Below are 27199 nucleotides of genomic sequence, written 5' to 3'. Positions count from 1 at the left end.
GGCGATCGGATTCTGGATCGCATTAGTTTCCTTCGAACAGTGACCCAGTACGGTTCTTTGAGCGGATTCAAAATGAGACCTCTCGCCATAGGGTAAGTAGCGAGTGTTCATCGTGATCGCTTTTTCATGTAACAGTGCGTGCTAATACTAACTTGTTTGCTGACAGTGCTTTGGTGGGCTTGACCCTACTCTCTCTTGGCGACTGGAAAATGGCAGATGCCGCTCTGTGCATGTGCCATCCGACGAGCTGCCTTATAATTAATCCCACGAACGATGCGCTGGAAAACGCCGAATCAAGTTGTCCGATGGAGAAAAACGACATAAATGATCTGATGATCGTACGCTTCAACGACTACACGCTGACAGCTGGATCTTTCGGTTCTTTCCCGAACCTGACCGCTCTGGAAATATACCAAGGAACTTTGAGCAACATTGAACCGGGAGCGTTCGAGAAAACACCTAATCTAACGAAAGTTATCATCCGCAATAACAAGATCAACACGCTGCAGGACGATACTTTCCGCGGACTGGACGCACTAGAGATCCTGTTCATTATCTCAAGCGAGCTCACTACCATCGGCCCGAACGCATTTAATGGCCTGAAGAACCTTACCCATCTCACCTTAATGGGCAACCAACTCACACAACTGCCGGAAAATCTGTTCGCATCCTCTCCTGCGCTCAAAGCGATTAACTTGGCACACAACCTCATAAGCAACGTTTTGCCAGCTGGTATTTTCAACAATATCATTGAACTGGCCCGACTCGACCTGTCTCACAACCAGTTGACTGCGTTCGAATTTCCTTCTCTAAAGGCGTCACACGTGTTGTTGCACAACAACTCGCTGACTACCCTGTATTTGAACGATCATTTCACGCTGGTGCAGGCCGAACATAACCGTATCAGCAAGCTATCTGGGACGAGTGCGAAATTGCACACTCTGCATCTCACTGAAAATAATCTCATTGACGCTAGTCCCATCTCGCGAATGATCAACCTGACCAAGCTCACCCTGAGCAACAATCCACTACAGCCCAACAGTGTGTTCAACAGCCTGCGAAGATTGGAACAGCTACTCCTAAGCCACACCAACATCAAGATCACCAATGAAACGTTCGCCAACATGGCCGAGCTGAAGCTGCTGGATCTTTCGTACAACAACCTCAAAGAGCTTGATTTCAGCATGTTCTCAGGCCTCGTCGAGCTACAAACGCTCATCGTGGCGTTCAATAACATAGACAAGATCAACTTCCTCGAACAGCGCGAGTACCTGCCGAAACTGCGCGTTCTGGAGATTTGTGGAAACGGTTGGAACGCTACCTACCTGAGTCATGTGCTAGAGTACATGAAAATGTACAAGCTAAAGGCCGATATGCACGGATTCTCACACACAATGCTCTTCAGGGACACATTCATGGAACTGTGCGCCAACGGGGAGCAGGCTCCTAAGGAGGTACATTACGACGACTACGATTCCTCTATGGAGAGCCTTCCGTCGGTATCTTTCGAGCAACAGTTCGCTGAATTTTATCCTTCATCTACCACAACTTCTACGGCAAAGCCTACTGCTTCTTCTACCGTTAGCACAACCACGCCCAAGAGGACCACGTCTAAGATGACGACGACTTCTACGACCGGTCTACCGAAGCCATCGGCCGAGCCTTCCGTTCGACTTGCCACAGACACCATGGTCCCAGTAGTGGCCCCGTCGTCCGGAACCAACGAGCAGCCCGCAGAAGTCGGATCTTCTTCCTTGTATGTGACGTTCCAGGTGATAGTGTACACATTTGCAGTGTTTGGAGTCGTTGCCCTTGGCGTAGTGGCATACTATATGCACCAGCGACGCTTGGACGTTCGTCGGATTTCTTCAATGGATGGAGTTGATTCTGTTCGCCTTGTCTAGGAAGTGAGCTTAGACCGGATATCAACCGTATTTGCAGTGTTGTGTAAAGTAGCAAGGAAGTTGTAAATTAGTTGCGCTCGCAAAATGTTTGACTTGTTTTGACTTTCCTTCGAAGTGTCGGTCGATAAAAGAGTTCGTGAAACGTTACAAGTGTTCGGCGTGTGCAGCGATTTGTTATACCCCTATCCGTGCTAAAAACAAAATTCCAAAGACCTTTCCCCTTTCTTATCATGTGATACCAGTGTAGTGGTATGCCGAAAATAAGAAAGTTTGTTTATTAACTGTTTCCGATGGTCCTATCATAACATTCAAAAATATTCTTCTCTTCGTGAATGTACACGTTAATCTTATGATTGAATAAAATTGTATACACTAATAAACATCGTTTTTCCAGATTCGCTCCCACCGTTATCTGAAAAATCACCGAAAATAGAATAACTAAGCGGTAAAACTTAATTTGAAATAAAATAACGATGATTTTGATCTCGTGAAACCTATCGTACCAGTCAGGTCTCGGCGGGCTAAAACAAAAACACAAGTCATTTTCTTTGTGAGGAACGAAATGAGGGATTGTTTTTTGCACTATCATTTTGATGCACATTTGGATGCGGGTTCCCGAGACATGCGTTGTACTGTTTTCCCTCATTTCTATGCAATCAGATGATATTCAACCTCTTCAGCAAAGGAATTTCCCATTTCTGACCATTTTGGGCCAAAAACGAAGTAAATTTATTATCAAGCACAGTGGGGCTGGTTAAAATGTTCACAATTGATTTCATGAAAGTAAAACAAATCAGCTAAAACCAAGCAAAAGCCAAATATAATAACATAATGAACAATTATGCTGTGTACTTACCTTTTTTGGCGCGTGTTCAGTACGCGACGGCAAACTCGTATTCCGTTCAAATGTGTATAACAATGAAGAGGATAGTGCAAAGAACAATCCCTCATTTTACTTTTCTAAAGCAATTTTTGTGTCTGTTTTAGACTGCTGTATACTAACTTTTTTGGTGTAGTGTAGGGGTTTGTGCTCGTAGTATGTTGAAACAATCAACCAATGGTTTGCTTTTTCGATTGAAAAAGAATTAAATTCTTGTCCCTGAACTCAAATTGCTTGTCGATAATGGTGTTCTGTATCAAGCATATCTGCCGGCGCAATAGCCGTAAGAATAGATTAGCGCAGTTATGCACAAAGCACATGCGTAAAAGTTCCAAACTTAATGGTTACTTCCTTCAGCATTTATTTTCACAGTTCACAATGTTCTGATAACACAATTGCATAATTGAAAGTGTCAATCATTACATTCGCCAGCGTTGAATATTTTGTTTAATTCTACATTTTGATAAGCTTGTAGCGACCATCAGCGCCACCTAGGTGTCAACGACAGTACCGCTTGAACCAGCATACCGAGGAACGGTACCACGCCAGTTGAGCGAGTCCAGGAGGATAAATCTGGTTTCAGGATGGCTCAAATTCTCTATAAAAAACAGCAAACAACACATTTAGTTGTAGACATGATCCGAGTACATAGATATTCGTACCCATTCCACTCGCTGTTACATCGCGTCCTTGATAGTTGAAATTAGTGCAAAAAAAAAACTCGATATACGGCGGAACGATAAATATAACCCAACGAGAATTTTTGGTGTTATTCAAGTATAAAAGAATTCTCTTCAGAACCGCCTGCTCTTCTTTTCATAATTCTTTTTACACTTCTTTTGCAGCAGATTTCTTAAGCAGATTATAGGTGTAAACAGAATTCCGAAAAGAAGTATAAAACAATTCTGTTTACACTTGCGGTACACACCTCCACACCACACCTCAACAGTAAACAAAGGCTTGGCCGCTAGTTCTTCTCTAAACACCAGTGCTCAACTAAAAAACGCCAATGGCAGGCTACGAGGTGTACATGTCACCAAAGCCTACCAACAATACACCTTTGCACTATGGAGAGAAAAGAGTAAATTGCCGGGATAAAATTCGGAATCAAATGTTTTGCAATTTTTTCATTGTAATATCGTGCAATACTATTATATTACACGAAATTATGATGTTTCTGGAAAATACCGCCAGGTGGCGCTGCAAAAACCACATATTCTTGGAATTACTATGGGGGCATTATTTTTTCAACCTTTTTTCATATTAACTTAAAGATTTTTGCGCTGGACGCAAAAAAAATGATCATTTATTGTTTCAAAACATTCTAAACTATAAGTGGGTATGCATCATATTACTATCTTTTACAATCCTTAGCGATGACGTGAGGTTAAAAACAGAAAATTGAAAAACATTCCAGGAGTTTTGCGAAACTTTGCTTAATATTTTGTGACATACAACTTCAATTTACTTAAATTTTCAAAAATTTTAAAGCATGGCAATATACCTTTCCAAACCTGTACTTGAAATCCGATTTTGGCCATTATTATAGGAGTTACAAACCTTCAAAGTTGAGGGATTTTTCTTTCAATTTTTCACGCAATATTTTCACAAATCTTGACTTTGACGGGCTGTTTCTCAGAACCTGGAAGAACAGAGGCTCTAGTTTTTGGGTCATTTCTTAGTTTCATCTTGTAGTTTGAGAAAACGTATTTCATTTTTCTGAAATCCAAATTTGAATTTTTGATTTTTATTCCGGAGTCGCTCCATTGTGCTTTGGTAGGTAACGAGGTGTAGATGCCTACCAAAAATACACGTTTCATAGGTCATGAGGTGTACATGTAAAAAAAGCCTATCAAAAATACACTTGGCGAGATGTGTTTTTGGTAGACGCGTACACATTTGGTAGGAAAGTGCAGCACGGTTCTCCTTGGGAAGTTAGCTACTTTCCCCCGCAGCGAAAAAGTGATGACCCCGACGTGATACGCATATCGGTTTGTGTTAGTCATTTTCGTTTTCTCGTATTAAGCGCTGTGCTGCTTCCCTGCAGCACGGTAAAGGGCACATCCTTGGTGCGCAGGAGATAATCGGGCCACGTGCGCCAAAATGCCGTCTCGCGAACGTGTTTCGTGGAATGGAGCAGAGCTAATTGAATAGCGTTCGTCGAACAACCAAGGCCTTCCAAGGCCTGAAGCCCTAATAAACGCCGAACCAACAATTTAGTCATACCATTTATGTACCGGTAACACCAGTCTGGTGGGCGAATACTTTGGCGACCATCAGCGCCACCATTCCGTTCGCTGCTACGTCACGTTCTTGATAGTTCTAATCAGAACAACTATACCCGACATTACGCAGAACAATAAATATAAGTTAGCTACTTTCCCCCGAAGCAACTCAAAGCATGTTTGTTCGCTAATTAACGATCGATAAAAGCGATTTTGGTCAATTTTGTACAAGACTTGTAAAAAAAGTAACAATGTATTCTGAAATAAAAATAGAAGACTACAATCATTCATGCTGCTTTTGAGTCTGCAAAGCCATGTAAATCAAATTAATATATGATCTGCTAAATGTTATTCACCTCAGATGATGAAGTATCAATCAATTGATTTGTGTGATACAGATTCCGTTACAAGTGGATAAAATGTCCAACGGGCTACGAACCATTGCACACTGACGTATGCATAGTAATCCAAGTAATGCACGTACGAGACGATGATATTTATTATCATTTCTCGCAAAGTGTCGGCACGAAGACAGTATCTACAATCGATGCTACCAAGTGGAATACCGCCGTTGGAATACATACATGGCATGGTGATAACGAACGCACACACATCTCCTTGTGCCTAATGCAGCTATCCTACATGGCGATCGGACTCTGCATCACATTAGTTTCCTCCGAACAGTGACCCAGTACGGTTCTTTGAGTGGATTCATGATGAGAATTCTCACCATAGGGTAAGTAGCGAGTGTTTATCGTGATCGCTTTTTCATGTAACAGTGCGTTCTAATACTAACTTGTTTGCTAACAGTGCTTTGATGGGCTTGACCCTACTCTCTCTTGGCGGCTGCGAAATGGAAGATGACGTAAAGTGCGTATGCCATCCGACGAGCTGCCTTATACTATTACCCACCAACGATGCGCTGAAAAACACAGAATCAAGTTGTCCGATGAAGACAAATGGAATAACCCGTCTGGTGATCGTGTTCTTCAACGATAATAAGCTAACAGCTGAAACTTTCGATTCCTTCCCGAAACTGACCGCTCTGGATATCAACCAAGGAAAGTTGAGCAACATTGAACCGGGAGCGTTCGAGAAAACACCTAATCTAACGAATCTCAACATCCGCTATAACAACATAAGCACACTGGAGGACAATACCTTCCGCGGGCTGAACGCGCTGGAGATCCTGTGCATCGTCTCCGGCAAACTCACTACCATCAGCCCGAAGGCATTTAATGGTCTGAAGAACCTTTCCCATCTCACATTGACGGCCAACCAACTCACACAACTACCGGACAATCTGTTCGCATCCTCTCCATCGCTTACAATGATTAACTTGGCACACAACCTGCTAAGCACCGTTCTACCAGCTGGCATTTTCAACAATATCATTGAACTGGCCCAACTCGACCTGTCTCACAACCAGTTGACTGCGTTCAAATTTCCTTCTCTAAAGGCGTCACACGTGTTGCTGCACAACAACTCGCTGACTACCCTGTATTTGAACGATCATTTCACTCTGGTGGAGGCCGACCATAACCGTATTAGCAAACTTTCCGGAACGGGTGCGAAGCTGTACACTCTGCAGCTAACTGGAAATAATCTCACTGACGCTAGTCCCATCTCGCGAATGATCAACCTGACCAAGCTCACCCTAAGCAACAACCCACTACAGCCCAACAGTGTGTTCAACAGCCTGCGAAGATTGGAAGAGCTACTCCTAAGCCACACCAACATTACGATCACCAATGAAACGTTCGCCAACATGGCCGAGCTGAAGTTGCTGGATCTTTCGTACAACAACCTCAAAGAGCTCGATTTCAGCATGTTCTCAGACCTCATTGAGCTACAAACGCTAATCGTGGCGTTCAATAACATAGACAAGATCAACTTCCTCGAACAGCGCGAGTATCTGCCGAATCTACAAGTTCTGGAGATTTGTGGAAACGGTTGGAACGCTACCTACCTGAGTCATGTGCTAGAGTACTTGAAAATATACAAGCTTAAGGCCGATATGTACGGACACTTAAAGGACACATTCATGGAACTGTGCGCCAACGGGGAGCAAGCTCCTAAGAAGGCACAGGAGGACGACTCCGACTCCTCGATGGAGGGCCTTCCTTCGATACCTTTGGAGCAACAGTTCGCTGAATTTTATCCTTCATCTACCACAACTACTACGGCCAAGCCTATTCCTTCTTCTACCGTTAGCACAACCACGCCCAAGAGGACCACGTCTAAGATGACGACGACTTCTACGACCGGTCTACCGAAGCCATCGGCCGAGCCTTCCGTTCGACTTGCAACAGACACCATGGTCCCAGTAGTGGCCCCGTTGTCCGCAGCCAACGAGCAGTCCGCAGAAGTCGGATCTTCTTCCTTCTATGTGACGTTCCAAGTGACAGGGTACATGTTTGCAGTGTTTGGAGTCGTTGCTCTTGGCGTAGTGGCATACTATATGCACCAGCGACGTTTGGACGTTCGTCGGATTTCTTTAATGGATGGAGTTGATTCTGTTCGCCTGATCTAGGAAGTGATGTTGGACCGGATATCAAATTTATTTCCTGTGTTGTGTAAACTAGCAAGGAAGTCGTAAATGTGTTATACCCCTAGCCGTGCTAAAAACAATACAAAAGAGTATGAGGCCACGGCCGCCAAGTTTTCGATCGTGGCTACACCTCTTGTGGACGTTTAAACTGAATGTATGCAATTGGTGATACATTAATACGTTAAATGCAACCTACGAGTATTTGAACCGTAGTTTATTCCGTTAATTTCGGCTACGCAATCAACCTAGGGGGTGCGGTATGAGGGGGCCCACGGGCCTCATTTACTCTTTTAACAAACAATATTCCAACAACAATTGGATGTTATAATTGAATAAAATTTTATACACTAATAAACATCGTTTTTCCAGTTTCGTTCCCGATGTTATCTGAAAAGTCACCGAAAATAGAATAACTAAGCAGTAAAACTTATACAACAAAATAACGATGATTTTGATCTCTTGAAACCTATCGTATACACAACGCTAATAAAGCCAGGTATCGACGGGCTAAAACAAAAACAAAAGTTATATTCTTTGTGAATAACAATTATTTTAGAAAAGTAGAAATGAGAGATGGTTTTTTGCACTATCATTTTGATGCACATTCAGCACAAAAAATCAGCTAAAACAAAGCAAAAGCTAAATATAATAACATTATGAAACATTATGATGTGTACTTGCTTTTTTTGGCGCGTGTTCAGTACGCGACGGCAAAGTCGCATTCCAATCAAATGTGTATAACAATGAAGAGGATAGGGCAATGAACAATCCCTCATTAAATTTTTCTAAAGCAATTTTTGTATGTGTTTTAGCCTGCTTGAACCATCATACCGAAGAACTGAGCCACGCAAGACGAGCGAGTCCAGAGCTCGCGATAGGCGCTATATAAACCCGGCTTCAGGACGAACCATTCTCTTTCGCTGAAGAATCTAGAGGCTTGATTGTAAATAGTGTTCGTCAAGTAATCGATGGACAGTTGCAGCCACACATATTTTTTTCCAAAATAATCCACAAAGCCCAACGCCGGTTGTTGCAGCCAGCAACGGGCCGCCGATCTAAATTGTTACGCAAAACCCTGTAGCGGGCAAAGTGCAGCGCGCAAAGTGTACAGAAGAGAAAAATAGCGACGAAAAGGGATAGCTAGCACCCACGTTTGGGCAGTTCTATCCGAGGAGATCGCCAACGGCTGATAAGCGATAAGGACTGATCAGGCAGTTGCGAACAAGAACTATAGGAATAAAGACTGGTTTTTTAAACTCATTTTTGATTATAAACATTTAACGTTTTAATTATAAACATTTTCGCTCGCAACTCACGTTGAGTAGCTTCAACACCGGTACTCCTCCTACGACCGCGAGCTATCCGCCGTATACCTCGCCGTGCGTCACTTCCGACATCCCCTGGAAGGATGAAACTTCCACAACTACACCGACCACCAGCCATTGTACGTTTTCCATCAATCATCGGAAAAAGTAGCGCCACGGCTAGCGCGTCACCTCGACTATATTGGCCAGTTTACCACGGACATGTGGCACGTGGAGGGGGAAAACAACGTAAAGGCAGACCTACTCTCTAACATCGAGTCCATCCGGTCTGCCTCTGCCATAGAATATGACAAGTTGACGACCTGACCCTCCAAAATGTGCTAATTCCTGGCAGCACCAAGGCGCTCTACTGCGATTGCCTAACCTTTATCATCCGACCGTGCGTAACAAAGCCTTTCCGGCAACAACAGTTGCACGTCATTCTCGACATGTGCCACTCTGGTACAAGAACCACTGCCAAACTGATGACAGAATGCTTTGTCTGGCTAAACATCCGTCAAGATACCAAGGACTTCGTGCAAAACTGCTTGCCCTGCCATACAGCCAAAATGCATCGGCATACAAACATCTCACTCGCACGCTACCCATCCCCGAAAACCAGGTTCGCTGGTCGGCAAATCAACGGGCTAATTGAACGATGGAATCGGACACTTTTTTTTTAACATTAGGGTTCGTTTTTTATTCCTCTTAAAATAATAAAGCTTAACTATTATCACAGTTTTACAGGAAAATCAACTACTCCCTTCTCTAGCCCTTACGTTGCCTCCACACAGCATGCTACACGGTAGAGCTGTGTGCGGGTGGGCATCTCGCCGTTTGGCCCTAGTAACGCACTTCCCGATCGGGCCCTCTCTTTCCATTTATTTCATGGCCTGACTGGCCTCAATGCCTGCGCGAATCGCCTGCTGCTGCTGGCTGGTTCTCGATAGCCGCGTCATGCTAATTGAGCGCAGCTACATTTCTTGCCATGGTTGCCGTGCACACTGCTGGAGGCATCCGGTGTCGTCTTCCTCGTAGCCGTCTGATGTTGTCCAGCAGCTGCCGTGCCCGTCTCCTAAAAGCTGTCCTGGCGGGTTCCTCCATCGCCAGGATTCTTCCTCGGAGGGTCGGATCCCGACCAAAGCGACCCGTCCTTCGGCGCTCCTGAGCCGCCGAGATAGCGTCCGCCCGCACAGTGACTCGCTGCCTGGCCTCCGCGGTCTCTCGCTCCGCCTCGGCTGCCCGCTCCCTGGTCCACTGTTGCTGCAGCCTGGAGCAGATGATCTTCGCCGCCTCGGCTGCCCGCTCCCAAGCCTCCGTGCTGTGCAGCAGGTACTCATTAAAGTTGTCCGAAGTCGCTGGCTGCATGCCATGGCCAGTCAGGAGTCGCTCGCGTACCTCGCCAAAACGAGGGCACTGGAAGTACACGTGCTCAGCCGACTGGTCCACGCCTGGGCAGGACGGAGCCTCCTACGCGTACAGGTACCTTTGGGTGGCCCCTCCGGAGGCTGCTCAGCATCACCATTTCCGTCTTGTGCAGCGCCAGGGACAGCTGGTGATGTTGCATCCACCGCTGCACCACGAGAACGGATTGGTTGACCAGCAACGAAGCCTCCCGTGGGGTACGGCCGGGGACGGTCAGGATCAGGTCATCCGCGAACCCGATGAGCTCCACTCCGGGAGGCAGCCGCGACTTGAACACCCCATCATACATCAGGCTCCAGAGGGTCGGGGCCGAGGATGGACCCCTGTGGAACGCCAGCGGTGATGTCGCGCGAGACCGTGCCGCCACTCGTCGCATACTGCAGGACTCTGCGCTGGAAGTAGTCCCCCCCAGAGCTCACCGCTGAACTGAGGAAGGCAAAGGCAAACATCAGTCCACCAATAACGGCTTGGCACACTAGCAAAGCTTCCTTCGTCCACTTACACATACGAACATACACCCTCGTGTTCATCCCCAACGAAATCGTGTAACCAGCACTCTAACTCCAACACTATACCAAGGACATTACGCATTTCTAGGGCGTAGCGACCAGACGTTCCAGGTGCAGATCAACGGGCCACCTGTAAAAGACTCCATCAATCCTTTGAAGCCCTACTACACGCCGACAGCCAACACCTGCTCGCCCACAGCCAACATAGACACCACCCGCATCGTCTCCACCTTGCGTAAAAATCTCGACCAGTGTTAATCGGTCACAACGACGGGTAGTCATCTCACTTATGTACCGATAACACCAGCCTGGTGGGCGAATACTTACGACCATCAGCGCCACCATTCCGTTCGCTGCTACGTCACGTTCCTGATAGTTCTAATCAGAACAACTATACCCGACAGTACCCAGAACAATAAATATAAGTTAGCTACTTTCCGCCGGATCAGCTCAAAGCTTGTTTGTTCTCTACTTAACGATCGATTAAAATCGATTTTGGTCCATTTTGTACAAGAGTTGCAAAAAAAGTCCCAAGAATTGAATCCATTCGAACGAATTTGAGAACAATAATCACTGTTAAACTATTTATAAATACAAGAATCAAACTATCCATTAGAAGCTAACGAAAGCCATGACATCATATGCACTCTAAAAAAGATATCGTTTGAAGTATAGAAATTATCGTTAACTGAAACCTCAGTATCTGAGGGCGTTCTACATGAAGACGTTGACATCTAGAGGCTTCCTATAGAAGAGAAGATGTCTGATTTTATGAAAACACGCGCCAAGACCCATAGAATTCTGATAAAGCTGAGGTTTCTATTTACTGTACTACGACATGAACTCTGAAATCAAAATAGAAATCTACAATCATTCATGCTGCTTAATAAATGAAATAAATATATGATCTGCTAAATGTTATTCACCTCAGATGATGGAGTATCAATCAATTGATTTGTGTGATACAGATTCCGTTGCAAGTGGATAAAATGTCCAACATCATAAAAACATGGGCTACGAACCATTGCACACTGACGTATGCATATTAATCCAAGTAATGCACGTACGAAACGATGATATTCTCGCAAAGTGTCGGCACGAAGACAGTATCTACAATCGATGCTACCAAGTGGAAAACCGCCGCTGGAGTACATACATGGCATTGTGATAACGAACGCACACACATCTCCTTGTGCCTAATGCAGCTATCCTACATGGCGATCGGACTCTGCATCACATTAGTTTCCTCCGAACAGTGACCCAGTACGGTTCTTTGAGTGGATTCATGATGAGAATTCTCACCATAGGGTAAGTAGCGAGTGTTTATCGTGATCGTTTTTTCATGTAACAGTCCGTTCTAATACTAACTTGTTTGCTAACAGTGCTTTGATGGGCTTGACCCTACTCTCTCTTGGCGACTGCAAAATGGCAAATGCCGGTCGGTGCGTATGCAATCCGACGAGCTGCCTTATACTAGTACCCACCAACGATGCGCTGAAAAATGCCGAATCAAGTTGTCCGATGAAGACAAATGGAATAACCCGTCTGATGATCCTAGGCTTCAACGATAATAAGCTAACAGCTGAAACTTTCGGTTCCTTCCCGAACTTGATTGCTCTGGATATCAACCAAGGAAAGCTAAGCAACATTGAACCGGGAGCGTTCGAGAAAACACCTAATCTAACGAAACTCAACATCCGCTATAACAACATAAGCACACTGGAGGACAATACCTTCCGCGGGTTGAACGCGCTGGAGATCCTGTTCATCGTCTCCAGCAAACTCACTACCATCGGTTCGAACGCATTTAATGGTCTGAAGAACCTTACCCATCTCACCTTGACGGGCAACCAGCTCACACAACTACCGGAAAATCTGCTCGCATCCTCTCCAGCGCTTACAATGGTCAACTTGGCTCACAACCTGCTAAGCAACGTTCTACCAGCTGGCATTTTCAACAATATCATTGAACTGGCCCGACTCGACCTGTCTCACAACCAGTTGACTGCGTTCGAATTTCCTTCCCTAAAGGCATCACACGTGTTGCTGCACAACAACTTGCTGACAAGCCTGTATTTGAACGATCATTTCACTCTGGTGGAAGCCGAACATAATCGTATCAGTAAACTTTCCGGAACGGGTGCGAAACTGCATACTCTGCATCTCACTGAAAATAATCTCTCTGACGCTAGTCCCATCTCGCGAATGATCAACCTGACCAAGCTCACCCTGAGCAACAATCCACTACAGCCCAACAGTGTGTTCAACAGCCTGCGAAGATTGGAAGAGCTACTCCTAAGCCACACCAACATCACGATCACCAATGAAACGTTTGCCAACATGGCCGAGCTGAAGTTGCTGGATCTTTCGTACAACAACCTCAAAGAGCTCGATTTCAGCATGTTCTCAGACCTCATTGAGCTACAAGCGCTAATCGTGGCGTTCAATAACATAGACAAGATCAACTTCCTCGAACAGCGCGAGTACCTGCCAAATCTACAAGTTCTGGAGATTTGTGGAAACGGTTGGAACGCTACCTACCTGAGTCATGTGCTAGAGTACATGAAAATGTACAAGCTTAAGGCCGATATGCACGGACACTTAAAGGACACATTCATGGAACTATGCGCCAACGGGGAGCAAGCTCCTAAGGAGGCACATGAGGACGACTCCGACTCCTCGATGGAAAGCCTTCCTTCGATACCTTTGGAGCAACAGTTCGCTGAATTTTATCCTTCATCTACCACAACTACTACGGCCAAGCCTACTGCTTCTCCTACCGTTAGCACAACCACGCCCGAGAGGACCACGTCTAAGATGACGACGACTTCTACGACCGGTCTACCGAAGCCATCGGCCGAGCCTTCCGTTAGACTTGCCACAGACACCATGGTCCCAACAGTGGCCCCGTCGTCCGCAGGCAACGAGCAGCCTGCCGAAGTCGGTTCTTCTTCCTTGTATGTGACGTTCCAGGTGATAGTGTACACATTTGCAGTGTTTGGAGTCGTTGCGCTCGGCGTAGTGGCATACTATATGCACCAGCGACGTTTGGACGTTCGTCGGATTTCTTCAATGGATGGAGTTGATTCTGTTCGCCTTGTCTAGGAAGTGAGATTTAACCGGATATCAACCGTATTTGCAGAGTTGTGTAAACTATCTAGGAAGTCGTAAATTTATTGCGCTCGATAAATGTTTGACTTGTTTTTACTTTCCCTCGAAGTGTCGGTCGATAATAAAGGTCATGAAACGTTACGTAGTTGTTTGTTATACCCCTTCCCGTCCTAAATACGGTATTAAAAGACCTTTCCTCTATCTTACACCAGAGTAGGGTATGCCGAAAATGAGAAAGTTTGTTTATTAGCTTTTTCCGACCAAAATCATTCAAATGTACCCTTCTCTTCGTGAATGTACACGTTAATGTTATGAATAAATGAAGTTTTATACATAGGGTGTCCGCGAAAGTATAAGCACGATTAGGTAAAAAACAAAACCTGTTCCAGAAACTGAATTTTTGTTTCATAAATTGTGTTTGGGTTTTGTTCTGGACTATTTGCGAAAAATAAAAACTTTAAAAATTTAATCGTATGCTAATGACCGCACTTCTGATCTATCGCCTTCGATATGGCTCAGCACATACTTGTCGTGAACGGTTTTCGACACTTTTGAACGGTTTTACACTTTTTTTGAAAACTGTCGATGTTTTCCGCAGCTTTAAAATGTTTTCTCAAGTGTGCTTTCGTTAGCGCCCAAAATATCTCAATTGGTCTGGTCTTGGCCGACTCATCGTCGAGCTGATGCATGAGGATTTACCACACAGCAGCTTGTCGTACAGCTTCCGGGCCCGATATTTAAAGCATGCGGCCTGATTTGCCCTCTCTTTCGATTTCTTTTGGTTTTTGTACGATTTTAAATTCAATCTTGCCTTGGCACATTGGACGTTACTTTTTGAGGTACCCATTTGTTGAGCCACATCGCGTATGGAACTTTCCTATTTTTACTTGAATGCTTTTGCTCTTTCCCGGTTCAACTGTTGGTCGATAGGACCGGGTTTTTGACCACTTTTCGACGTATCCTCGAACCTGAACTCCTCCCGAAACTTTTGGATGGCGGTTCGTACGGCTCCGATACTCACACTTACCGATTTTGCTAATTGCCTCAGCGAAATATTAGGAGTCGAACACCATTTGTGCAGAACGCTTTTGCGCTTTTTGACGGAAATGCCTCGCATTTTAACAGAAACGGTTGAAAAAAATAGTTTCGATGCACCATCTAGTAGGTTTGAATGTAAAAAATCAAACACCCGAAGAATCAACTGTTTAGCGTCATCCATTTTCCAAAAACGTAATTTAGAAATAGTGCTTATACTTTCTGGGACACCCTTTAATAAACAGCGTTTTCCAGTTACTTTCTCGCTGAAGCTGAAAAATCGCCGAAAATAGTACAATTTATTTTAAAAATGTAACATAAATCAACGATGGTTTTGATATCGTGAAACCTATCATATAGGTACGTGCTCGTAGTACGATGGTACAATCATCCATTTGGACAGCGGAGCGGTAGCACCGTTTACCGGGGCTCACCACCTCGACGGCGTGAGTTCGACCTCATTCGAAATCCCTAACGAGACCTCTCGTCTCGTAAGCCCTTAACGGACAAACATGACCAACAATGTCGTTACGCTAAGAAGAAAAGGATAGTACTGGTTGTTTGTTCTTCATTGATTTAATGAAATATAAATTTTGTTTGATTTAAACACTGAAAATAGCATTACACATATAGCAAACACAACAATGTACAAAACGGATAGCTACAAAAAGGGTTAAATTCTTGTTGCTAAGTTCTAATTGCTCGTCGATAATGGTATGCTGTATCAAACATATCTGCAAGCGCAATGGCCAACAGAACAGATTACCATAACTTGCGGGTATAAAGCATATGCGCAAAAGTTCCAAACAACTCTTAATGTTCTGATAAATCAATTGCACGATTGGTAAAGATTTTTCATCGCCAGTGTTGAATACGCAAGATTTTTCATCGCCAGTGTTGAATACTATGTTTAATGGTCTTCTGTCGGCAGATTAAAGGCATTTGATGAAAAGATTTTTATCAAAATTGAGCCCTCAAAGAAAACCGAGTTTGGTTCACTTCGCACAAGAGTTCATAACAACAGTCACATAGATTGAATCAATTCGAACGAATTTGAAAACAGTCAATATTGCTAAACTGTTTTCAAAGAAATGAAACATATTATCCATTAGTAGCTAACGAACACGATGACATCATATGCATCATAAGAACGATATCGTTTGAAGCAAAGAACTTATCGTTAGCTGGAACTTCAGTCTCTCAGATCTTTATGAAGGCATTTCAATCTAGAGGATTTCTATAGAAGAGAAGATGTCTTATTTTGAGAAAACACGCGCCAAGACTCATAGAATTCTAATACAGTTGAGGTTTCTGGGTACTGTATTACGACATGTACTCTGAAATCAAAATAGAAATCTACAAACATTCATGGTGCTCATGAGTCAGCATAGCCATGCTAAACAAAACTATTTATGATCTGCTACTTGATATTTTGCTCAGATAATGAAGTTCAAAATGTATTGATTTGCGCTCTGATGTACTGAATCTATTGCAAGCGGAGCAGATGTCCAACATCATCAAAATTTGAGTGACGAACCATTGCACACTGACGTATGCGAAGTAATCCAAGTAACGTAGTGGCATTGCCGCTAGAGTACATACATGGCATTTTGATAACGAACGCACACACTTCTCCTTGTGCCTACTGAAGCGATCCTATATGCCGATCAGATTCTGGATCGCATTAGTTTCCTTCGAACAGTGACCCAGTACGGTTCTTTGCTCAAATACAAAATGAGACCTCTCGCCATATGGTAAGTAGCGAGTGATCATCGTGATCGCGTTTTCATCTCGCTCTAATACTAACTTTTCTGATAGTTTTTTGGTGGGCTTGACCTTAGTCTCTCTTGGCAACTGGAAAATGGCAGATGCCTTGATATGCAGTTGCCAATCGACGAGCTGCCTTATAATTGATCCCACGAACGATGCACTAAAAAACGCTAAAAGTTGTCGGATGGAGAAAAATGAAATAACCAGTGTGTCTATCCTTCATTACAACTACAATAAGCTGACAACTGAAACTTTCGGTTCCTTCCCGAACCTGACCGATCTGGAAATCCACCAAGGAAAGTTGAGCAACATTGAACCGGGAGCGTTCGAGAAAACACCTAATCTAACGAAACTCAACATCCGCTATAACAATATTAGCACACTGGAGGACAATACCTTCCGCGGACTGGACGCACTAGAGATCCTGTTCATCGTCTCCAGCAAACTCACTACCATCGGTTCGAACGCATTTAATGGCCTGAAGAACCTTACCCACCTCACACTGATAGGCAATCAACTCACGCAACTGCCGGAAAATCTGTTCGCATCCTCTCCAGCGCTTACAAAGATCAGCTTGGCACACAACCTGCTAAGCAACGTTCTGCCAGCTGGCATTTTCAACAATATCATTGAACTGGCCCAACTCGACCTGTCTCACAACCATTTGACTGCGTTCGAATTTCCTACCCTAAAGGCATCACACGTGTTGTTGCAAAATAACTCACTGATTAGCCTGTATCTAAACGATCACTTCACGATGGTGGAAGCCGACCATAATCGTATCAGCAAACTAGCCGGAACGGCTGCGAAACTGCACACTCTGCATCTCACTAAAAATAATCTCTCTGACGCTAGTCCCATCTCGCGAATGACCAACCTGACCAAGCTCACCCTGAGCAACAATCCACTACAGCCCAACAGTGTGTTCAACAGCCTGCGAAGATTGGAACAGCTACTCCTTAGCCACACCAACATCACGATCACGAATAAAACGTTCACCAACATGTTCGAGCTGAAGCTGCTGGATCTTTCGTACAACAACCTCAAAGAGCTCGATTTCAGCATGTTCTCCGACCTCGTCGAGCTACAAACGCTAATCGTGGCGTTCAATAACATAGACAAAATCAACTTCCTCGAACAGCGCCAGTATCTGCCGAATCTACAAGTTCTGGAGATTCAAGAAAACGGTTGGAACGCTACCTATCTAAGTCATGTGCTAGAGTACATGAAAATGTACAAGCTAAAGGCCGATAAGCACGGACACTTAAAGGATTCATCCACGGAACTGTTCGCCAACGGGGAGCAAGATTCAAACGAGGAATATTACGACGATTACGACGACTACGACTCCTCGATGGAGAGCCGTCCTTCGATACCTTTGGAGCAACAGTTTGCTGAATTTTATCCACCATCATCTACCACAACTACTACGGCCAAGTCTACTGCTTCTTCTACCGTTAGCACAACCACGCCCGAGAGGACCTCGTCTAAGATGCCCACGACTTCTACGACCGGTCTACCGAAGCCATCGGCCGAGCCTTCTATTCGACTTGCCACAGACACCATGGTCCCAGTAGTAGCCCCAACGTCCGCAGTTAACGAGCAGTCCGCAGAAGTCGGATCTTCTTCTTTGTATGTGACGTTCCAAGTGATAGTGTACACATTTGCAGTGTTTGGCGCCGTTGCGCTCGGCGTAGTGGCATACTATATGCACCAGCGACGCTTGGACGTTCGTCGGATTTCTTCAATGGATGGAGTTGATTCTGTTCGCCTGATCTAGGAAGTGAGGTTGGACCGGATATCAACCTTATTTGCAGTGTTGTGTAAACTAGCAAGGAAGTTGTAAATTTGTTGCGCTCGCAAAATGTTTGACTTAATATGACTTTCCTTCGAAGTGTCGGGCGATAAGGGAGTTCGTGAAACGTTATAAGTGATTGGCATGTTATTTGTAACAAGTGTTCGGCAATTTGTTATACCCCTTCCCGTGCTAAAAACAATACTCCAAAGACCTTCCCCCTTTGCCAAACCAGTGTAGTAATATGCCGAAAATGAGAAAGTTTGTTTATCAACTGTCTCCGATGGTCCTATCGAGAACATTTAAAAATAACCTTTGCATCGTGAATGTATCCGTTAATGTGATGATTAAATAATAGGTTATACACTATCAAATAGTGGTTTTTCCAAGTCCGTTTGTTGTTATCCGAAAAGTTACCGTAAATAGAACAATTAAGAGGTAAAACTTAAAATATAAAACAACGATGATTTTGATCTCGTGAAACCTATTGTACAGGTGCTTGTGCTCATAGTATGATGGAACAATCAACCAATAGACGCCTATCGGGAACGAAGTAGATTTCCTGCGGTTGGTGATCGCCGCACTTCAACACCTTCAACGTCTGGCATACGGCTTCTGGGAGCTCTCGCTCGAAACCAAGGGGATAGGAGCTATTAGAGATGACAGAGCGTCGGCACATGGTCATGCTGAACCGTGGCAGTACACCCACCTTCACAGCGAACAGGGTTCCCCGGACCAGTGTGATTGATGTGTCAAAAGGGACCACCAGTACGTAACATTCACCTTGGCCCAACAGGACCAGCACCCTCGTCGTGGCGATGGACGAGCACAGCTTGACGGCCGACGCAGTCTACAATCAGCAGGAAGACGATCTAAATATCAGGAGGCGCTTAATCGTTCCGGATTTTCTGCGCTCGCGGACTCTCCAGAGGCGTTGGTTGCCGGCCTCACTCGGGCATGCGACGTGACCATGCAACGGAACTACGTGCCAGCCTTCCAGGTGAGGTCAACCGCTTTTTGGTAGACTAGCTTAGGCTGGCTGCGCGTGGAATGATAGGCTGCTAGCGAGCGCAGCCTCTCCACCGTGGACCCAGGTGAGAGACGGTTAGCTGCTGAGCACCACCGTAACGCCTTCCACACCGCAAGTTGGCGCGAGACTGCTACAGCGGCACAGGGGATGAAGTCTCCCTTTACCTATAAACGATGCTTGCCAACTTGATGAGCGACGTTTGTTGGTGTATGACACCAGCTAAATTCCGCCGTCGAGGTGACTTAGAGCGGGTGTTCCACAAGGATCGAGTCTCGGTCCCACCCTGTGGAACATGATGTACTATGGCCTGCTCTCGGTAGAGCTAGCAGAGGGCGTTGAGCTGCTGCTACCATCCACTGCAGGGACCTGGCGAAATACTGAGCCCTACGCAGCTGCATGGCTGAATCAGAGGAATGGGGCGTCAGCTTCCATCGGTGTGCTTCCGAGACATCCTATGGATTCTTCCGAGACATCCTATGTGGCATGAGCTCTTCATTCCAACTCCGGACTGCGTCGGATTGGAGCCGTGTAAGTGATGAGGTACGCCGAATAACGACAATCCTACAAAGAGAGTGGAAACAAGAGCGTGCCCATTTTGCAAGGGACAGGCTGATAGTAACAGCGACAACAGCAGCAATAGTTAATGGGGCAAGCCGTAACCCTCTAACAACGACTCAGAGACCACGACGTTGGACCGCTAGCATAGGGAACGCCATCCTCTTGGTGCCAGCTGGAACATATGGCCATCAGCCGAGGCTGCATCACGGGAGGCTCGACATTGGTCGGCCACTTCCTCAGCGCAAGGGCTTATCGAAAGCTAAGCAAGTGCTATTCAGCGTTAAAGCTTCAGAACGAAGCCATACCACATCAACTGACCAAAAGCCTCGCGATACTGAACAGTGGTGACACTGGTAGCGCACAACAGGTGGTTTAGTCGGTAAAAATTCGGCATGCGGAGTCGGACCCGTATCTTTCGAAAATTCCCCTGTAGTAAAGAAAAAAAGTCGTCTACACCACAGCCAACACCAACTCCACAGCACACATCGACACAACCCGCACCGTCTCCACCCCGCGACATCTCGAGCAGTGTTACTCGATCACAGCGACAAGTAGTCATCCCACTTCGGTACCGGTAATACCAGTGTTCTTCTTCTTGGCGTAACGACCTTATTGGCCATGCCTGCCACGAAACTTTTTCCCTTTGAGTACGTGGATAGTCAGCCCTCTCGTACAGGGGAGGGTCTGGTTTTGGTTGGGATTCGAACCCACGCCGTCGAGGTGGTGAGCCCCGGCGCTCATGGGCCGATTTTTCTAACCAGCCCTACCACTCGGCTGTCGCGGACCTCCCTCCTGTCGCGCGTTTCTGATATTTGAAATTGATGCAAATAAACCCGATACAAATTAATATAAGTTCGCTACTTTCTCCCGGGGTAGCTGATTTAATCTCTGCTTAACGGTCGATTAAAATCGACGTTGTTCCACTTCGTACAGGGGTTTAAAAAAACGTCACAAGGATTGAATCAATTTGAACGAATTCGAAAGCAATAATTTTAAATAAACTGTTTCCAAAAACAAGAATCAAATGTTCCACTAACAGCTAACGAAGGCCATGACACCATATGCACTTTAAGAACGATATCGTTTGAATCGGTTATCGAAGCAAAGAAAAAAAACGAAGCTCAATATTTCAGTACGTTCTGCAAGAAGGCTTTGAAATCTAGAGGAGAGAAGATGTCTAATTTCTCTAAGTCTATTTTCTAAGAATTCTGATAAAACTGAGCTTTCTTAGTACTGTACAACGACATGTACGCTGAAATCAAAATAGAAATCGACAAACATTCATGGTGCTCATGCATAGACAAGCAAAACAAATCTATTTATGATCTGCTACAGGCAAAGTAATCCAAGTAACGTAATGGCTCAACCGCTAGAGTGCATACATGGCATGGTGATAATGAACGCACACTTATTTTTCCTACGCCTGCTAAAGCGATCCTATATGACGATCGGATTTTAGATCGCATTAGTTTCCTTCGAACAGTGACCCAGTACGGTTCTTTGAGCGGATTCAAAATGAGACCTCTCGCCATAGGGTAAGTAGCGAGTGTTCATCGTCAACGCGTTTACAGTGCGCTCTAATACTAACCTGTTTGCTAACAGTGCTTTGGTGGGCTTGACCCTACTCTCTCTTGGTAAGTGGATAAAGGCAGATGCCGCTCTGTGCACGTGCCATCCGACGAGCTGCCTTATGGTTAATCCTACAAACGATGCACTGGAAAACGCCGAATCAATTTGTGCGATGGAGAAACATAGCAAAAATAATCTGATGATCGTAAGCTTCTACGACAATAAGCTGACAACTGGATCTTTCGGTTCCTTCCCGAACCTGACCTCTCTGGAAATCAACCATGGAAATTTGATCAAAATTGAACCGGGAGCGTTCGAGACAACACCTAATCTAACGAGACTTATCATCCGCTATAACAAGATCAACACACTGCAGGACAATACCTTCCGTGGACTGGACGCGATGGAGATGCTGTTCATTGTCTTCAGTGACCTCACTACCATCGGCCCAAACGCATTTAATGGCCTGAAGAACCTTACCTATCTCAACTTGATGGGCAACAAACTCACGCAACTGCCGGAAAATTTGTTTGCTTACTCTCCAGCGCTTACAAAGATCAGCTTGGCACACAACCTGCTAAGAAACGTTTTGCCAGCTGGCATTTTCAACAATATTATTGAACTGGCCCGACTCGACCTGTCTCAAAACCAGTTGACTACGTTCGAATTTCCTTCTCTAAAGGCAGCACATGTGTTGCTGCAGTACAACTTGCTGACTAGCCTGTATTTGAACGATCATTTCCACCTGGTGGAAGCCGACCATAACCGTATCAGCAAACTTTCAGGAACGGGTTCGAAACTGCACACTCTGCATCTCACTGAAAATAATCTCTCTGACGCTAGTCTTATCTCGCGAATGATCAACTTGAAAAAGCTCTTCCTGAGCAACAATCCACTACAGCCCAACAGTGTGTTCAACAGCCTGCGAAGATTGGAACAGCTACTCCTAAGCCACACTAACATCACGATCACCAATGAAACGTTCGCCAACATGGTCGAGCTGAAGCTGCTGGATCTTTCGTACAACAACCTCAAAGAGCTCGATTTCAGCATGTTCTCAGACCTCATTGAGCTACATGTGCTAATCGTGGCGTTCAATAACATAGACAAGATCAACTTCCTCGAACAGCGCGAGTATCTGCCAAAACTGCGAGTTCTGGAGATTTGTGGAAATGGCTGGAACGCTACCTATCTAAGTCATGTGCTAGAGTACATGGAATTGAACAGGCTTCAGGCCGATCTGCATGGACACTTAAAGGGCACATTAATGGAACTGTGCTCCAACGGGGAGCAGGCTCCTAAGAAGGCACATGCGGACGGCTACGACTCCTCGATGGAAAGCCTTCCTTCGGTACCTTTGGAGCGACAGTTTGCTGAATTTTATCCTTCATCTACCACAACTACTACGGCCAAGCCTACTGCTTCTCCTACCGTTAGCACAACCACGCCCGAGAGGACCTCGTCTAAGATGCCCACGACTTCTACGACCGGTCTACCGAAGCCATCGGCCGAGCCTTCCGTTCGACTTGCCACAGACACCATGGTCCCAGTAGTGGCCCCGTCGTCCGCAGCCAACGAGCAGCCCCCAGAAGTAGGTTCTTCTTCCTTGTATGTGACGTTCCAGGTGATAGTGTACACATTTGCAGTGTTTGGAGTCGTTGCGCTCGGCGTAGTGGCATACTATAAGCACCAGCGACGTTTGGACGTTCGTCGGATTTCTTCAATGGAAGGAGTTGATTCTGTTCGCCTTGTCTAGGAAGTGAGATTGGACCGGATATCAACCTTATTTCCAGTGTTGTGTAAGCTTGCAAGAAAGTGGTTAGTTTGTTGCGCTCGCAAAATGTTTGACTTATTTTGAATTTCCCTCGATGTGTCGGACGATAAGGGATACCCCTTCCCGTGCTAAAAACAATATTCCGAAGACTTTATAATAGTGGTATATCAGAGTAGTGGTATGAAGAAAATAAGAAAGTTTATTCTTTTACTGTTTCCGATGGTCTTATCAAAAAAATTTAAAAACATCCTTCGCATCGTGAATGTATTCGTTAATGTTATGATTGAATAAAATGTCATGCACTATTAAATAGCTTTTTTTAAAAAGTTCGTTTGTTGTTATCCGAAAAATCTCAGAAAATAGAACAGTTAAGCGGTAAAAAGTATTACACAAAACAACGATGATTTTAATATCTTATAGGTGTTTGTGCTCGTAGTATGGTGAAACAATCAACCAATGTACTATATAAATTATAGTACAATGTACTATGTATAATATAGTAAAAGGATAGATAAAAAAGGGATTAAATTCTTGTTGCTTAAGTTTACTTCCTTCTCGAAAATGTGCTGTATCAAGCATACCTGCAGGTGCAATCGTCGTAAGAATAGATTAGCATAACCCGCGGGTTACGTATAATGAACAAACGAAAAAGTTCCACACAAACAATTCACAATGCTCTGATAAACAATTGCACGATTGGAAAAGATGTTTCATCATATGGTCGTCTATACTCAATGGTCTTCTGTCGGTAGAAGAAAGGCATTTAAAAGATTTTTATCAAAATTGAGCCGTCAAAGGAAATCGAGTTTGGTCCATTTCGCACAAGAGTTTAAAAAATAACCACATAGATTGAATCAATTCGAACGAATTTGAAAATAATAATTATTGTTAAACTGTTTTCAAAGACAAGAAACAAACTATCCAATAGTAGCTGATGAAGGCACATATGCACTCTAAGAACGATATCGTTTGAAGCAAAGAATTTATCGTTAGCTGGAGCCTCAGTCTCTTAGTTCTTTATGAAGGCATAGACATTTGATGGATTTTTATAGAAGAGAAGATGTCTTATTTTGTGAAAATACACGCCATGACTCATAAAATTGTAATAAAGTCGAGGTTTCTGGGTACTGTACTACGACATGTACTCTGAAATCAAGATAGAAATCTACAAACATGCATGGTGCTCATGAGTTAGCATAGACAAGCAAAACAAATCTGTTTATGATCTGCTACATGATATTTTGCAGAGATAATGAAGTATAAAAATGTATTGATTTGCTTGATACAGAATCCTTTGCAAGCGGAGAAGGTGTCCAACACCATCAAAACTTGGGCGATGAACCAGTGCACACTGACGTATGCGAAGTAATTCAAGTAACGTAATGGCTCGGCCTCTAGAGTACATACACAGTATGGTGATAACGAACGCATACACATCCCTATGCCTGGTGGAGCGATCCTATATGCCGATCGGATTTGGGATCGCATTAGTTTCCTTCGAACAGTGACCCAATACGGTTCTTTGAGCGAATTTGAAATGAGACCTATCGCCATAGGGTAAGTAGCGAATGCTCACCGTGATCGCGTTTTCATCTGACAGTGTGCTCTAATAATAACTTTTCTAATAGTGCTTTGATGGGCTTGACCCTACTCGCTCTTGGTGACTGGAAAATGGCAGATGCCATGAGATGCAGGTGCCAACCGACGAACTGTCTTATGATTAATCCCACGAACGATGCACTGCAAACCGCCGAATCAAGTTGCCCGATGGAGAAAAATGAAATAACCAATCTGATAATCATACGCTTCTACGACAATAAGCTGACAGGTGAAACTTTCGGTTCCTTCCCGAAACTAACCGATCTGGAAATCAACGAAGGAAAGCTAAGCAACATTGAACCGGGAGCGTTCGAGAAAACACCTAACCTAAGAGAAGTCATCATCCGCTATAACAATATTAGCACGCTGGAGGACAACACTTTCCGCGAACTGGACGCACTGGAGATGCTGGTTATTATCTCCAGCAAGCTCACTACCATCAGCCCGAACGCATTTAATGGCCTGAAGAACCTTACCCATCTCACCTTAATGGGCAACCAACTCACACAACTACCGGAAAATCTGTTCGCATCCTCTTCAGCGCTTACAATGGTTAACTTGGCACACAACCTGCTAAGCAACGTTCTGCCAGCTGGCATTTTCAACAATATCATTGAACTGGCCCGACTCGACCTGTCTCACAACCAGTTGACTGCGTTCAAATTTCCTTCTCTAAAGGCGTCACACGTGTTGTTGCACAACAACTCGCTGACTACCCTGTATTTGAACGATCATTTCACGCTGGTGCAGGCCGAACATAACCGTATCAGCAAACTTTCAGGAACGGGTTCGAAACTGCACACTCTGCATCTCACTGAAAATAATCTCTCTGACGCTAGTCCTATCTCGCGAATGATCAACCTTAGCAAGCTCACCCTAAGCAACAATCCACTACAGCCCAACAGTGTGTTCAACAGCCTGCGAAGATTGGAACAGCTACTCCTAAGCCACACCAACATCACGATCACCAATGAAACGTTCGCCAACATGGTCGAGCTGATGCTGCTGGATCTTTCGTACAACAACCTCAAAGAGCTCGATTTCAGCATGTTCTCAGGCCTCGTCGAGCTACAAACGCTAATCGTGGCGTTCAATAACATAGACAAGATGAACTTCCTCGAACAGCGCGAGTATCTGCCGAATCTGCGCGTTCTAGAGATGTGTGGAAACGGATGGAACGCTAACCACCTAAGTCTTGAGCTAGAGTACATGAAAGCGTTCAAGCTAAAGGTCATTATGGACGGAGACTTAAAGGGCTCATGCATGGAACTGTTCGCCAACGGGGATTCAGAGGAGTTATATTACGACGACTACGACTCCGCGATGGAGAGCCTTCCTTCGGTACCTTTGGAGCGACAGTTTGCTGAAATTTATCCTTCATCTACCACAACTACTACGGTCAAGCCTACTCCTTCTTCTACCGTTAGCACAACCACGCCCAAGACCAGGACCACGTCTGAGATGAGGACGACTTCTACGACCGGTCTACCGAAGCCATCGGCCGAGCCTTCCGTCAGACTTGCCACAGGCACCATGGTCCCAGTAGTGGCCCCAACGTCCGCAGTTAACGAGCAGCTCGCAGAAGTCGGTTCTTCTTCCTTGTATGTGACGTTCCAGGTGATAGTGTACACATTTGCAGTGTTTGGAGTCGTTACCCTTGGCGTAGTGGCATACTATATGCACCAGCGACGCTTGGACGTTCGTCGGATTTCTTCAATGGATGGAGTTGATTCTGTTCGCCTGATCTAGGAAGTGAGGTTAGACCGGATATCAACCTTATTTCCAGTGTTGTGTAAACTAGCCAGGAAGTCGTAAACATGTTTGACTTGTTTTGGCTTTCCCTCGAAGTGTAGGACGATAAGGCAGTTTGTGAAACTTTACGCAGCGTTATGCTTCGCTTCGTTTATGCACACGTTAATGTTATGAGTAAATGAAGTTTTATACACTAAGAAAAATCACGAAAAATAGATCAATTAAGCGGTAGAACGTATAACATAAAATATCGATAACCTGACGGCCACGTGAGATGAAAAACGTTTTTCTGCACTCATGTTTTCGCGACTGTGAGAGCCGAAAATATTTTTCACTCTGTAGATGGACCACGAAAATGGGAGCGAAAACAGGGTGAATTTTGACAGATCAAAATAAACAAACTATTCG

At 44.8% G+C, this 27199-nt stretch overlaps 2 protein-coding genes across 2 annotated transcripts; both read left to right on the top strand.

Annotated features, from left to right (window-relative positions):
• Positions 1–209: 209 nt before the first annotated feature.
• Positions 210–1904, top strand: LOC131260993 (leucine-rich repeat-containing protein 15-like). The gene has a single exon (XM_058262867.1). It carries the CDS (start codon positions 210–212, stop codon positions 1902–1904), a length of 1695 nt encoding a protein of 564 aa, XP_058118850.1.
• A 3958-nt stretch (positions 1905–5862) lies between these two features.
• LOC131260990 (leucine-rich repeat-containing G-protein coupled receptor 4-like) lies at positions 5863–7542 on the top strand. The gene has a single exon (XM_058262860.1). It carries the CDS (start codon positions 5863–5865, stop codon positions 7540–7542), a length of 1680 nt encoding a protein of 559 aa, XP_058118843.1.
• The last annotated feature ends 19657 nt before the right edge of the window (positions 7543–27199 follow it).

This window comes from Anopheles coustani, chromosome 3 (genome assembly GCF_943734705.1).
Source record: "Anopheles coustani chromosome 3, idAnoCousDA_361_x.2, whole genome shotgun sequence".
In the NCBI taxonomy this organism is placed as follows: domain Eukaryota; kingdom Metazoa; phylum Arthropoda; class Insecta; order Diptera; family Culicidae; genus Anopheles; species Anopheles coustani.
Note: the sequence above shows the minus strand (reverse complement) of the source record. Positions and strands in the feature narration are given on the sequence as shown.